This window comes from Punica granatum, chromosome 4 (genome assembly GCF_007655135.1).
Source record: "Punica granatum isolate Tunisia-2019 chromosome 4, ASM765513v2, whole genome shotgun sequence".
Taxonomy (NCBI): domain Eukaryota; kingdom Viridiplantae; phylum Streptophyta; class Magnoliopsida; order Myrtales; family Lythraceae; genus Punica; species Punica granatum.
The window spans coordinates 37,671,821-37,686,200 of NC_045130.1; the positions used below are offsets into that span (position 1 = coordinate 37,671,821).

The window sequence follows — 14,380 nt, forward strand, 5'->3', positions numbered from 1 at the left end:
GACCTAAAATAGTGCAAAGTGAAAATCATAGCAGGTTTCGAAGTTGAATCAGGAATTAATCTTTGCCAATAGATATAGAGCAGTTCGCGTTAAAAGGAAAAAAAAAGAAAGAAAGAGAGCAAAGTGAGATTAGATCGTGTCTGATATTGGGAAGAAGCTGTAACTAATTTGCTATTGATTAGAGCCAACAACAATCATTAAAACAGCACCTTAGGGCATGTACAGTAATTAATCATGATTATACACCTACACGAATTGTCAAAACCTATGACCTTTTGGCAAGTCATAATCAACTAAACACAACAAAGTGGATTAGTGAAAGTGGGGAAGTTGATTTTCACTTTATTAAATAAATACTTCCTATGTTTGATATTTTAATTAATTCACCCAAGTTGATCTTTAAAATTATGACCATTTTTTAATTGTTGTCTGTCCATATCGCATCTTCCCTATTGTCCAAGAAGTAACTATTTTTTATTGGACTACGAGAAAAACAAGTGAATTATTATTACTGGTGGCTTTGGATGGATGTGTTGGGGAATCAACTTGGACTTTTCAGGATTCGCAATATTCTATTTTTCTTTACTTTTTTTGTTGGGTATTCCTGACTTTTATTTTTTTAATCAATTTTGTTTGATTAGGCTGCCAAAAAATGATTAAATAAACTAATTTTTTTTTACCGATTTCTTTTCCCCTGGGGTTGGACTTTGGGTTGAAGATGCCCTCTTATGAGTTTTTATTAATCTCATTTTTTACAATTAATTATGGTTAAATAAACCATTTTTGTACAGAAATTCTGACAAATTTTAGATATTCACATTATATATATATATATATATATATGCGTTGCATAATTAAAGTTTGCAGCGTTGAATTCCTGTGGTGGTGGGTTTGGTTAGTCAACAACGTCAGAGAGTGGTTTGCTCGATCACAGGCGTGGCCATTAAACAGTGTTCATCTGCACGTGTAAAGTCTCTCTCTTTATCTTCTTCCTTCTTCCCCCCTCCTCTTAGAAATGCATATATTATGTCTTCACAATAATCGATCGATATTAACTACTTAGTTCGTATGTGGAATGTCGCCGTGCCATGATCTCGATGGATACCGACCTTGTACAGAAACACGGTTAAACACTTCAACCACGAAAGACGTGGATGCATTCTATGACATTTTTCAATTAGTCCCTTGGCATATGAAAAATCCAATTTTTTTGGGTGTAAATTCCTTGAGAAGCCGATTTAATTTAAGACAAACCCCATTTTTAAAATTTAATTAATTATACATATTGATTATTTTATGTTTTCTCATAATTAAAAATTAGTAGGATATGTAATATCAGATCAATGCAGTCTTAAGATGCTCATCAAGATCTCTCAATGTTTTTTGTTTTTTGTTTTTTGTTTTTTCTTTTAGACAAAAGGTTAAGATTTGACTTGATTTTTATTATATTACCCATGATCGTGTTGTTTATATCTTTTTGTTTGCAATCATCAATTAAGAAGAAAAATGATACGTGCCACTTATGAAAATAAATTGTGAAAAATTCGAAACTTTTCGTAGATTTTTCTATAATGTTGAGATTCGAGTAGAGACAATAATTTGTGACGCTGCTGATCAAAATCAAAAGGGGGAGAGAGAAACTCGACCAGTGAATTGTTGTTAGGATGATATCGGCTGACTTTGAGCGCACTGACGGGAGTCTAACATGTTCGAGAGCGAGACAAGATCGGCCGAGTTTATACACGAATCGGGCACGGCAATACGAATTGCGGATCACGGCGGGACTATGGCCCACGCTCCAACCTTCCTTTCTAATTTCATCGATGACCATGATGATGGGTAGTGCCTATTTATTGACTCCAACAGCACCCAAAAAAACATTATGAATCATTCGCCATCAGGAAAAAAAAAAAGAAAAAAGAAAAAGGAAACTCTTCACATCATTATTGAAGTCTTCAACTGTTCATTTATTAAGCTCGAGCTCCTCCTCCTCCCCCCTCTTCTTCTTCTTCTTCTTCTTCTTCTTCGTCGTCCGCTGTTCTTTTTATGGTTTGATTTATTAATATATATATATTTTTTATAACCCTCGGAAACCATTTGAAGCCCCCGAGAAAGAGACCCTTCCCTTGATGAACTCAACTTTGATTCTGCAATCAATCTGACCAAATACACCAATTTCTTTATTCTTACCACACACTGTCGACACAAACCCCACTAATCATCTCTCTCTCTCTCTCTCTCTCTCTCTCTCTCTTTTAACTTTGCAGAGCAAGAGCAATCACCATAACCAGACCATTTTCCTGCTATATTATTGTCAAAGGGCCCTGCAAGATTCAGTTTTTTCTTCTTGTTTTTTTTTTTTGGTTGGGTTTTGGGGTTTCCTTTTTTTGGGGTGTTTTGTTTCGAGATGTGCCGCGTACTGCGCTGCCATTTGAGCAGCAGCTGTAGTTGTCGTCTGAGGACTGCAAAGATTCAATCTCTGTGGGTTCGAATAGTCAAAATATGAGCTTGGTTCCTTATTTGGGCACTCTGTCAGCCTCCAAAAGAAAAGAACCCCCAAATGGGGCCTTCTTCGTGTCCTTCGTTTGCTCCTGATGTATTCCATTTCACTGTCCTCCTCTGCTCCTCCCCCTCCTCCTCCTCCTCCCCCCCTTTAGATCTGTGTCCAGGCTTCCCCGATTCGATTCGCTGCTTTATTCATGCCTGAAAGCAACAGCTCCCTCAAGGTCAGATCATCACTTATTGCTCCCATTTACCTTTCCTTATCCTATCCCTCTCTCTCTCTCTCTCTCTCTCTCGCTGTCTGTCTTGTCTGTGTGTTTGTGTGCTGCTTTTGCCCAGAAAATATCTCTGTACATAGTTGTGTTGTGTAGGTGTTAGCTGAGGTGATTGGTGAAGGGGAGGGGCTTTGTTGTTTCAATGAACATGAGAATTTGATGATGCATATTTACGAGAACAGCAATCCTAGGGTGGTTCTGCTTGTTGGGTTGTCAGGGTTTTGCCTCAAGTTGAGCACTCTCCTCCTGTACCTGCTGATGGTTCGGTGCCACAGAAGCTCCTTACAGAGGTCGTCTCCTTTCTAGAGTGCTAACAATGGGAAACAGCACTTCGAGGGTCGTCGGGTGCTTCGTTCCGAACGGGAAGGCTGGGGTCGACTTGGAGTTCTCGCAGCCTCTCGATGAGGGACTGGGCCATTCCTTCTGCTATGTTCGGCCCACTATGTTTGATTCCCCCGCCATCACTCCCTCAAACTCCGAGAGGTTCACTGTTGATTCCAGCACCCTCGATTCCGAAACACTGAGCGGGTCGTTCAGAAATGACAACATAGAGGATCCCTCGAATTTTATCAGACTACCTAATAATAAGAACTTGCCGGAGACCACATTCAAAACTATCTCAGGGGCCTCTGTTAGTGCCAATGTTTCCACTGCCAGGACCGGCAATGCAAATGCATGTTTCCTTACTGATGTCCAAGAGCCTGCAGCCTCATTTGAGAGCACGGCTTCCTTCGCCGCGATTCCTTTACAGCCCATACCCCGCGGCTCTGGCCCTCTAAATGGCTTCATGTCGGGGCCCCTTGAGAGAGGCTTTGCTTCTGGCCCCTTGGATCGAGGAGGTGGATTTATGTCCGGACCGATGGAGAGAGGGGTTATGTCTGGTCCACTTGATGCTACAGATAAATCAAACTTCTCGGCTCCACTATCACGAGGTCGCAAAAAAGCAAGGCTACAGCGGCTTATGAGGAGCGTGAGTGGCCCTATGAGAAACACAATATCTCGGACATTTTCGAGGCACTCTATAGGGTCTCATTGGATGCAGAGATTTTTCTGGCAGACTCAGATTGCATGGAACCCAAGAGAATCCAGGCTTCGGCAAGAAGCCTCGCAGAATTATCTCGAAGGAGGACCTTCGGAAGGAGAGTATGCAAGTGCCAGCAACCTGCAGTGGGCCCATGGGAAGGCAGGCGAAGATCGGGTGCACGTTGTTCTTTCTGAAGAACAAGGGTGGTTGTTTATTGGCATATATGATGGTTTCAGCGGGCCTGATGCACCTGACTTTTTGATGGCTCATCTTTATAAAGCCATAGACAAAGAACTGGAGGGATTGCTCTGGGACTATGAATGTAAATCATCAAATGATCATTCAAAAGGTGATTCAAATCGAGTAACATCCTCAAGTTTAGGAGAAGCCTGTAATTCAGATACCATTGAGTTCCAGTCGTCCAACTGTGAAATAACTGAAGGAAAAAATGGAAATATGGGGAATGATTATGATACAGTTTCAGCGGGAAATACAAGTAGTCAAGGCAGGAAAAGTATGCGCCTTTATGAGCTACTGCAGCTAGAATCAAATGATGGACAAGGATCAGATTTTCTGGCTGAATTTGGGAGCCGGAGAAGAGGTGGTTCGTGGGATTCCCAGCAAAACTCAAATTCTATATTCTCAAGGGAAGGCTTTCAGAATGATAAATTAAGGTCAAACTCATTGAATTCCAAAGCTGATAGTTCCATTCATTGGGGAGAAGATCCTCCCACTACCTCAGGAGGAGAAAATGGTGAGGTCGAAGCTGAGTCGAGCAAAAAAACTTCACTCAGGGCAGTTCCCATCTCTGCTCAGTGGCAAAATACAAGGAAGTACCTTATTGGTTCAAAGATTAGAAGAATGTACAAGAAACAAAAGTCACTCCGCAAGAAACTGTTTCCTTGGAGCTATGACTGGCACAGGGAGGAGGAGAACTACATGGATGAGAGGCCAATCGAGCGATCGGGGCCCATCAGGAGATGTGTGTCCAGAGCCATAGATCATGATGCAATCCTGAGAGCACTTGAGCGGGCTCTCCAGAGCACAGAAGAGGCGTACATGGAAATGGTGGAAAAGTCACTTGATAAAGTCCCAGAACTTGCTCTGATGGGCTCTTGCGTTCTAGTGATGTTGATGAAGGATCAGGATGTGTATGTGATGAACCTTGGTGATAGTCGTGCAATTTTGGCCCAAGAGAGGGTGATACCCAATTCAAGTTTTGGGAAGGATGATGTTAGGTATCGGAACAGGTCAAGGGAGTCTCTGGTGCGAATGGAGCTTGATAGAATATCGGAAGAGTCGCCAATGCATAATCACTGCAGTCAGATTAACAAGATAAACAAGAACAAGGAGATCTCCCTCTGCAAGTTGAGGATGAGGGCTGTTCAGCTTTCAGCTGATCACTGCACGAGCATTGAAGAGGTAGGTTTTTCAGTTTTCAGGAATCTTTAATCCGCCTACACTTGACTGAGATTGTGTTGTGATTATAATCAAAGTCTCTGATGATAATTTGTGATAATTATTTATCTTCTTTTCTTCTTTTGCCCCTCCAGGAAGTTCTTAGGGTAAAGTCGGAACACCCTGATGACAATCAGGCAGTTATGAATGATCGGGTGAAGGGGCAGCTCAAAGTTACCAGAGCGTTTGGTGCTGGGTTCCTGAAGAAGGTCAGTTCTTAGAATAACTTTTTCAAAGTAATATATCTTGCCTGCTAAATTTGCCACTTGATGTTTCTCTTGGAAAGAGATAGAGACGCTGATCCATGATCTTAGTTCCAAGGCTCTGGGAAGGATCGGGTTGGACATATCCATGATCCTGCTTTTATGTATATGTAGATTATGGATTGAGAGGACTGTAGAGAGGATTCCTTGGATACTCGTCAATTTTGAGAATTTTTGGTTCTGCTGATATTTAGGAGCTTTCCATGATTATACTATGAGTTTTGAAAATTTGCTGGTCTCTATTTCTGTTAAAAAAATAAATAAATAAAAAAGGTTCCGTTGGAATTTTCAGAAACAGATTTTCTTTTCCAATTTTGATCTGCTACTAGAAGACCCTATTGTAATGTGACAATTACTAGTCAGAGGTCAGTCATTTGATGAACATACAAAAAGTCAAAAACAACGGCAATAATATGCTATGTTTGGTTTTAGAGTTAAGTAGAGTTGAGTTTTGATTTTAATTGGATTGTAATGATTGTATTGTTGAATTATGAGAAGAAGTGTGAAAAAGCAATCGAATAGTTGAGAGAGTAATGATTGTGTTGTATTTTGGAAAAAGTAATGAATAGTTGAGAGAAAGTGATGATTGTGTTGTTGAATTGAAGATAAGTGGAGTTAAGTGGAGGAGAGTTAAAATTAAAGTTAAAATTTGTTTGTGAAACTAAACAAACCAGAGATTCCCTAATTGGTACAAGTCTTCTATAGAAGATAAGGTGCTCGTTTAATTTCGGAAAGGTGGACGTGACATCAAGGCACAATAAAGGCAGCTACAGATGCGCATGCTTGTTGTTGGATGGTATGAGACATTAGTGCCACGATCTTCGTGGGATTTACTCCACAGGGTATTTGTCCGTGAAAATTGAAGATTCCATTTCTTGACATTTCTTCCCTTGGTAGCCGAATTCACCTCGTATAGATGAAGAATTTAGGCTGGATAGTAGCTTCCTTAAAAAAAGGAATTTAAACATCTCTTGTCCTTGAAGAGTTGTATTGAAGAAAACAATAATTGAACACATTAGCACTCTAGTATCTCTTGCTGAGGCATCATCTGGTGTCACAAGGGGAGGCATGAGCTTAGTGTTTTTAGCGATTTTATGAGCAGCATCCATCAAAAACGATTTATGAGCAGCAAGGCAAGAAAATGAACTGTAAAATCACTGTGACCTGTGACCACTGTTTTATCTTTCTGATTGTTATATAAAGCAATTCTCTCTTTGTTATTAACCTTCCAAATTTTGTGCAGCCAACCTTTAATGAAGCCTTGCTAGAGATGTTTCGGATCGACTATGTGGGATCTGCGCCATACCTCAGCTGTACTCCCTCAGTGGTGCACCACCGACTCTGCTCAAGCGACCGTTTCTTGGTCCTGTCATCTGATGGACTTTACCAGTACTTCAGCAATGAAGAGGTGGTGGCCCACGTCACATGGTTCATAGAAAATGTCCCAGAGGGCGATCCTGCACAGTACCTTGTGGCAGAGCTCCTCTTCCGTGCTGCTGAAAAGAATGGTTAGTTGACTACTTTGTTTTGTCCCGACTCCTTTACTAATACAAAGTGCGAAGTAGAGATGACAACATTGCACTTTAGGAATTATCCCATAAAAAAAAAAGGAAAAAAATTGCACTTTAGGATGTTTCTTCCTCTGATGAAGACACAGAACCTTGTCTTTGTTTTCTGAAATGTGTGAAGAAAAGTTGGGATTAAAATAAATTTCATGCCAGGTAACAGAAAACTGAACTTTTCTTCCGAACCAACCAATATTTCTGCCACTTGCTAGAATAGTTTCATGTGAACTTCCAGGTGCTGATTTGGATGTTTCTCAATGGACAAGAGGGACATGTGTGGCTTAAGAATGAATTTCTATGATATGTATATATACACACATATATTGGTCTTTCTACAACAATGGTAGACATTCGTTGCGCTTTTGAGATAATTAACTTTATACTTTATCATGCACATGAAATGTTTTCTATTTCTATCTGTTTTGCATGCTTTCGGGTGCTTCGAAATGTTTTAGTACTGTAGGCGCTTTCTAACTGAAAACTGTATGCTTTGTGATCCAAAAGTACCAAAAAGGAAAAGGGAGGGAAAGAAAGTTGTTGGTTGCATGAACCGCTTTATCGGACTTTACAAATCCTCATAGCTAATCCATTACTAACCTCTCTACATGATGATTAGTGTTTTGATTTGGGTCAGTTATCGAGAGTCTGATTGATAATTTGCCTTGGTTTGAAAATGGGGCAAACAAGATGTCTACATATTGATTCTTCTAGGAAAGTTCCCGTATGGACCATGTTCCTAGCTACCACGATGTGCTGCTCTGTCATGTTATAAGCATCCTTTTTTGGGTCATGATGTGCTTCTGGCTGTTGCAGGAATGGACTTTCATGAGTTGCTCGATATTCCTCACGGGGACAGACGTAAATATCACGACGATGTCTCAGTCATGGTGGTTTCGTTGGAGGGAAGGATTTGGAGATCTTCTGGATGATTTGTTTTTCGCAATTCTCATCCTGTCCCTATGATGCTGTAACAATTTTCTTGTAAGGGGGTTGTGAAGAATTGTTCTTTCTCATTCAGAGGCCGAAACGACATCCTGTAGATTCTCGGAATAGGAAAAAACTTCGCCGTTCTCCTCGATCCTTGAATTCTTCTTGTTCTTGGTCGAGCATTCATTTATATTTCTTGGAAGTTCGAGGCACATATTTCCACTGCAAAAGGAGGAGCTTCTGTGCTCAAATTTTATACATACGAGTGTATCGATCTCGCCCAGTTTTCCCCATCTACTGCTTTTCCGGGTACTGATGGGAAGATTTTGGAAGCAACTGCCTTTTACCTAATTCCTAATGAAGAGAATCTGTATGAGCAATCAAAAGAATTGACGGATTGCATGTTTGCAAGGGAAGCAGACATGATCAATTCAATCACTATGACAGTCATACTTAACCAAACATTGCTTTATGTATGTTTACTCGCAAAGTCACGGCAATGCCTGTGATCCTGAGCCGAACCATCCAAGAGTTCCCGTAGCAGTTGCAATAACGAGCTCGTTAAGCAGGGGAGGACTCTCCTTATATCCAATAGCTTGGGTCTTCTGGACAAGGTCTACTCGACTCGACAGAAATTCTGAATTAATGAAAGCTTTCGTCCAATCCTCGGACCAAATTTTCCCAAAGACGAGGAAATAGGTGAAGACAAAGAATTGGTAGTAGTGCTGCCCATCTTAAGGGCCTTTCCCTGTCTTTAGTTGGTGACGTCCTTCTCGAGAAAGTATACTCTAAATCAGATTTCAATAGAATATTGCAAAATTTTATCGGTAATATTGATCGTTCTAGCATAGGTATTTCCTGGCTTTCACCATGAAAAATGCCCAAAAAATGGTTTTAGACCAAATTCTTTTGATGTTTCTTGGCTGTAAAACTCATTCTGGTTCTCAAATGCAGCATACTGTTTCTTGAAAATGATAAGCTATCTCCTGTAATTTGTCTCTCTCTTTTTTTTTTTGGTCTCTTTTCTTGCTTTGCTTTGTGGTTAAGTTGAAGCTCTTCCTCTTCCATGCTTCTACTTATCACATCAATCCCTCTCAGCCTCAGTTATCTCCTGCCTTTTCCGTATTATTTATTTATACCTCAGCCATAGGCCATACCCTCCATCAGCATCTCCACTTAACCAGCTCCCTGGTCTCTAGTTTCTTTGAGTAGGTGGCGGTGCCGTTTTGACTTTCGAGCTCTAACCATGTCCTCCGTTTTCAGGTATTTGATCGTCTCGGCTTTGATCTCCGGTTCTGCAGCCTATGATCCGGACATGTTGCAGGACATCTGTGTAGCCTCACCTTCTTCAGGTAAATATATCTGGACTTTGTTATCCTGTCTCTTTGTCACAAATATACCATACACATGCATTTCCTGGAAATGGAAACCTGTTTTTCCAGAAAACTCTATGACCAACTCGATTATTAACGATGTGTACTTGCAGGCCCTTAGGTTAATGGCTTTGTGTGCAAGAGCTAGGCCAATGTCATGGCAGCGGATTTCTCCTTCAATGGCCTTGCAAATACAGTGGTCATGAACAGCTCAGTGGGTTTCACCTTGACAGGTGCCAATGTGGAGAAGATCCCGGGCTCGACCAACCTGGGCGCGTCTATGGCACGGATAGACTATGCGCCTGGAGGGCTGAACCCACCCCACACCACCCACAGGCCACCAAAATCATGTTCGTGCTTGAGGGCGAGCTTGATGTCGGGGTTCATCACCACCGCGAACGAGCTGATATCCAAGACCGTAAAGAAAGGCGAGGTCTTCATGTTCCCCCGTGGGCTGGTCCACTACCAGAAGAACAATGGGGACAAGGCTGCCTCAGTCGTTGCCGCATTCAACAGCCAGCTGCCAGGAACTCAGTCTATTGCAGCGACCCTGTTCACGGCTAGCCCAGAGGTGCTGGAAAATGTGCTAAGGCATTCCAACAGGGTACTAAGGAGGTCGACAAGATCAAGTCCAAGCTTGCCCCTAAGAAGATCTGAAGAAGGGAAAAGCTAGGAATCCATTACTCTCCATAAATGGCATGAAATAATTTCTGTTCCATTTTTTCCTTGTTGGAGCAATAATAAATTTTATCGGCCTCTTTATCCATAAGGGCAAATAATACATGTCACCATTAATACTGGTAAATCCAAAACCTTTCATAATAAAGTTTTGGGCTGCATCACCCGCTCCATCGGACCTTGCAGATCCTTGTAGTTAATCCCTTACTAACCTCTCTACATGATGTTTTAGCGTTTTGATTCGGGTCAGTTATCGAGAATTTGGCTGATATTGGCCTTGTTTTCAAAAAAGATGTCAATATATTGATTCTTCTAATGAAGTCCTTGTACGGATCACATTCGCTCTGTCATGCCAGAAGCAACCATTTATTCGGGTCCTGATGTGATTTTGGATGCTGCAGGGATGGATTTTCATGAGTTGCTCGATATTCCTCATGGGAACAAATGAAAATATCTCAATGATGTCTCAGTCATGGTGGTTTCATTGGAAGGAAAAGGATCCAGAGATCTTCTGGGTGATTTGTTTAATCGCAATTTTCATCCTGCCCCGAAGATCAGTAACAAATTCTTTTGTAAGGGGGTTGTGAAGAATTATACATTCTCATTCAAAAGAGGCCAGAACCACATCCTCTCAGGATTCCTGGAATAGGAAAAGAAATCCGCCATTCTCCTCAGTCCTCCAATTCCCCCAAGTCTCGATTGAGCATTCATTTACATTTCACGGAAGTACATATTTTCACTGCAAGCTAAGGGGAGTTTGTGCACTTGAATCTTGCACATACGAACACCTTATTCTCGAATGTTTGCTGCATCTGCCATTTTTCCGGGTAATGATGGGAGAATTGTAAGAAACTGCCTTCACCAAATGCCTCATGAGGAGATTTGCGTGAGCAATTAGAAAGATTGACTGATTGAATGCTTGCATGTGAAACAGACAGGACCGATTCACCCACTGTAACAGTTCAGCTTACCAAACACTACTTTATGTTGTTTACTCCTAAAGTCACAGCAATAATCATTTGGTGCTTTGATGTAAACAATAAAATGTAAATAAGAAGAAGAAGAAGAAGAAGAAGAAGAAGAAAAACGGATCTAAAGATCCTGCAAATTGAGTTGAAGACTAGGGAGCCTTATGGTCCCGGGCCGAACTGTCTAGGGGGGCCTTGTGACCATTGGATGCCCTCTTTAGAAGAGAAGACATCCTCCCCATCTATCGGTCTCGAAGCATCTTGAATGTTTTAGCCCGGGATTGTAAAATTTTCAAGGAGACTAGGAACTTTATATTTCTTAAGGATCCATCTATGAGGAAGTTTTCCGTGTTTTCTTTTTCCATTTCATGGCCAAGCTCATTCGTTCCTCAGGTTCTCGAATGCTGTAAACTGTTTTCTGGGAAATCATGAGCTATCTCCTGCAATTTGTCTCCATCTGTTGGCCTTTCATGAACAGTTACGGCGTGTATATTAGAATGTTCAGAAGATCTTATCTTTCTTCCCCTCATTTTTGCTTTGGTTTCTAGTTAAGTTGAAGCTTTTCCTCCTTCGTGCTTACTTATCACATCAATTCCCCTCGACTTCAGTAAAAAAACAAGTCAAATTTCTAATTTTAGTGCGACGTTTCAAAACTGGTACAAAAATGCACGACCTTAGTATGTTTCTGTTAGTATGAGTATTTGGCTGTCTCAGTGGGAATCTGAGCATGTAAATTCCCGGTAGGAGCTTTGGAGTATAGACTATGTGAGCAACCTTAGCTCTTATCTACCTTTCGGCCGTTGTTTCAATGAGTTATAAATAAAGAGCGCAACTTGCTGACCGAAAAGAAAAATAAAAGAAGAAAAGAAAGGCAGGTCCGAGTATCCTGCAAATTGAGTTGAACTTGAACATGAAGGAGCCCTGTCGTTTCAGCTGAACTGAGGTAGCAGAACACTCTTACTAAGTTAACCAAAAAGAAAGAAAAACGAGAAGAAAAGAAAGACAGGTCTGAGCATCATGCGGATTGAGTTGAACATGAAGGAGCCCTATCATCCTCAGGCGAACCATCCAAGAGGTGCCGTAACACGATGAGGGGGGCGTTTAGTATAGGGAGGACTATCCCATTATCCAAAGGGGCCCCGAGATAGTCCTGTTTTGGACTGTAAAATTTTTCGGGGGAGAGATGAAATATAAGTGAGACAAAAATTGGTAGCCTCTCCCATCTCAAGGGCCTTCCCTTTGGTTAGCATATATCCCAAATAATGTAGTTTGATATGGTAAATATTCTGAATATACTTATGGGATATATCAATGTCCTATTTATGTGAGATTACTGAAATTATCTTAATAGCATCTGATTCATTCATTTGATCAAGTAATGGACCTACTGGAGTCGTTTAGATTTACAATTATCAGCTCCCTGCTCATTAAGTTTTACACAAATCAAACCATCAGAAAGTCTCTGATGAAAAGTTTTGCTTGGTGTATTACGAGATGGCCGCGTCTTTTGCATCGAGTTTTATTATTGTGAGAATTATATGTTTAAAATCCCGGTTTACTAAAACTTTACGAAAATTTATGTCAAATCTCTGTCTTGGTTAGTAGTGACAAAGATTTTCCCTTCTTTCCACTTGCTTTTCCGAAAAATTCTACACTGAGAACCGGACTCAAAACAGAATTTTCCAAAAATATGCCTGAGAGATATTTCCCTCCCTTTTGTCGTAAAAGTATGCCTGAGAAAATGGTTTTAAGACTGTTTTATGGATGCTCACTGGCCAAAAGTTCTCCCTTCCCTAGCTTTAGAATCCATTTCGGAGGAAGCGTTTCATGTTTTCTTTTCCATTTTCTCAGGCAAGTCATTCTTCGAGTTCTCGAATACCACGCAGTATATGTTATCTCCTGTGATTTGCCTCCTTTCCTGCCTTTTTATGAACAGTTATAGCGTGTAATAAAAATGTCCCGAAGATCTCGACTTAGTCATGTTTTTGGTCTCTTATGCTTTGCTTTGTGGTCAAGTTGAAGCTCTTCCTTCTCCATGCTTTCTATTCATCACATCAATCCCTCTAAGCCTTAGTTCTCTGCACGGCCCGTTCTGTATATTTATACCTTTTGGCTAGGCCTTACCCTCCACCTGCATTCCCACTTAACCACCTCCCCTGGACTGTATTTTCTTCTAGTCGGTGCCGTTTCAGGTTTTAAACATGGTTTGTGGGTATTTGATCCTCTTGGCTTTGGTCTTTGGCGATTTAGCCTATGATCCCGACATGCGGCAGGACATCTGTGTAACCTCCCCTGTTTTTCTTCCGTCTGTTAGTCACAAATGTACCATACGCATGTATTCATTGGAAACGGTAAACCCAAAAAACCGGATTATTTTTTCCCGGAAACTCCATGACCAAATTGATAGTTAACAATGTGCACTACAAGGCCCAAAGGTTAATGGCTTCGCGTGAAAGAGCGAGTTCAATGTGACGGCATTGGATTTCTCCTTCGATGACCTTGCAAAACCTGCAGTGGTGAATAACTCGCTTGGGATCAACTTGACAGTGGCCGATGTGGAGAAGATCCCTGGCCTGAACACCTTGGGTGTGTCTATTGCGCGGGTTGAACATGCCCGTGTTGGGCTGAACCTGCCCCGTACCCACCCTTGCGCCACCAAGATCTTGTTCATGCTCCAGGGTGAGCTTGATGTTGGGTTCATCACCACCTCGAAGAAGCGATAACTAAGACTGTGAAGAGAGGGGAGGTCTTCGTGTTCCCGTGGGATCTTGCCCACTTCCAGAAGAACAACAGGGCCAAGGCTGTCTCGAACCTCGCCGTGTTCAACAGCCGGCAGCCAGGGAGGCATCCCATTGTGAAGACCCTGTTCACGGGGAGCCCAGGAGTGCCGGACCAGGTGCTGACCAAGGCATTCCAAGTGGGGTACTAAGGAGGTTGACAAGATCAAGTCCAAGCTTGCCCCTGAGAAGACCTGAAGAAGGAAAAAGCTAGGAATCCATTACTTTCCATAAATGGAATGAAAGATCTCTATTTCATTTTTCTTGTCGAGTAATAATGATATCTTATTTTTCTCAAAGAAATAATGTTATCTTATGTATAAGTTGAGATTTCACATGGCACAAATACTCTGTAAAATGGATTATTTGAATAATTTGATCTTTGGTGGCTGCAATAAAATTTAGTTAAATGTGGTTCTTTTGGTAAGACGATTAAATTTTACATTTTATGTTCTAAATAATATTGCTATATTTTGTACGAGATGAAATAGGATATATGTAATTATCCGTTCGATATTCATTTATTGATATTTTTAGTTGACAAATCAAGTTGCATTTTTTATACGATTT

General features: G+C 41.2%; 1 protein-coding gene and 2 pseudogenes across 1 annotated transcript; all 3 read left to right on the top strand.

Annotated features, from left to right (window-relative positions):
• The first annotated feature begins 1,930 nt into the window (after positions 1–1,930).
• LOC116204838 (protein phosphatase 2C 32) lies at positions 1,931–8,274 on the top strand. The gene is made up of 5 exons (XM_031537165.1): positions 1,931–2,726; positions 2,874–5,223; positions 5,355–5,468; positions 6,766–7,030; positions 7,901–8,274. The coding sequence occupies exons 2-5, from the start codon at positions 3,094–3,096 to the stop codon at positions 8,014–8,016; spliced, it is 2,625 nt and encodes an 874-aa protein (XP_031393025.1). The 5' UTR covers positions 1,931–2,726; positions 2,874–3,093; the 3' UTR covers positions 8,017–8,274.
• Positions 8,275–9,006: 732 nt separating this feature from the next.
• LOC116204841 lies at positions 9,007–10,213 on the top strand (annotated as a pseudogene).
• Positions 10,214–13,234: 3,021 nt separating this feature from the next.
• Positions 13,235–14,140, top strand: LOC116204399 (annotated as a pseudogene).
• Positions 14,141–14,380: the final 240 nt, after the last annotated feature.

What these genes read in the sequence shown, in the direction of transcription:
- LOC116204838 (XM_031537165.1), top strand. Translation starts at nt 3,094, where the DNA reads ATGGGAAACAGCACTTCGAGGGTCGTCGGGTGCTTCGTTCCGAACGGG. An exon ending in GTGCTGGGTTCCTGAAGAAG is followed by an intron (nt 5,469 to 6,765) that starts GTCAGTTCTTAG and finishes AATTTTGTGCAG; the next exon opens with CCAACCTTTAATGAAGCCTT. An exon ending in CCGTGCTGCTGAAAAGAATG is followed by an intron (nt 7,031 to 7,900) that starts GTTAGTTGACTA and finishes TGGCTGTTGCAG; the next exon opens with GAATGGACTTTCATGAGTTG.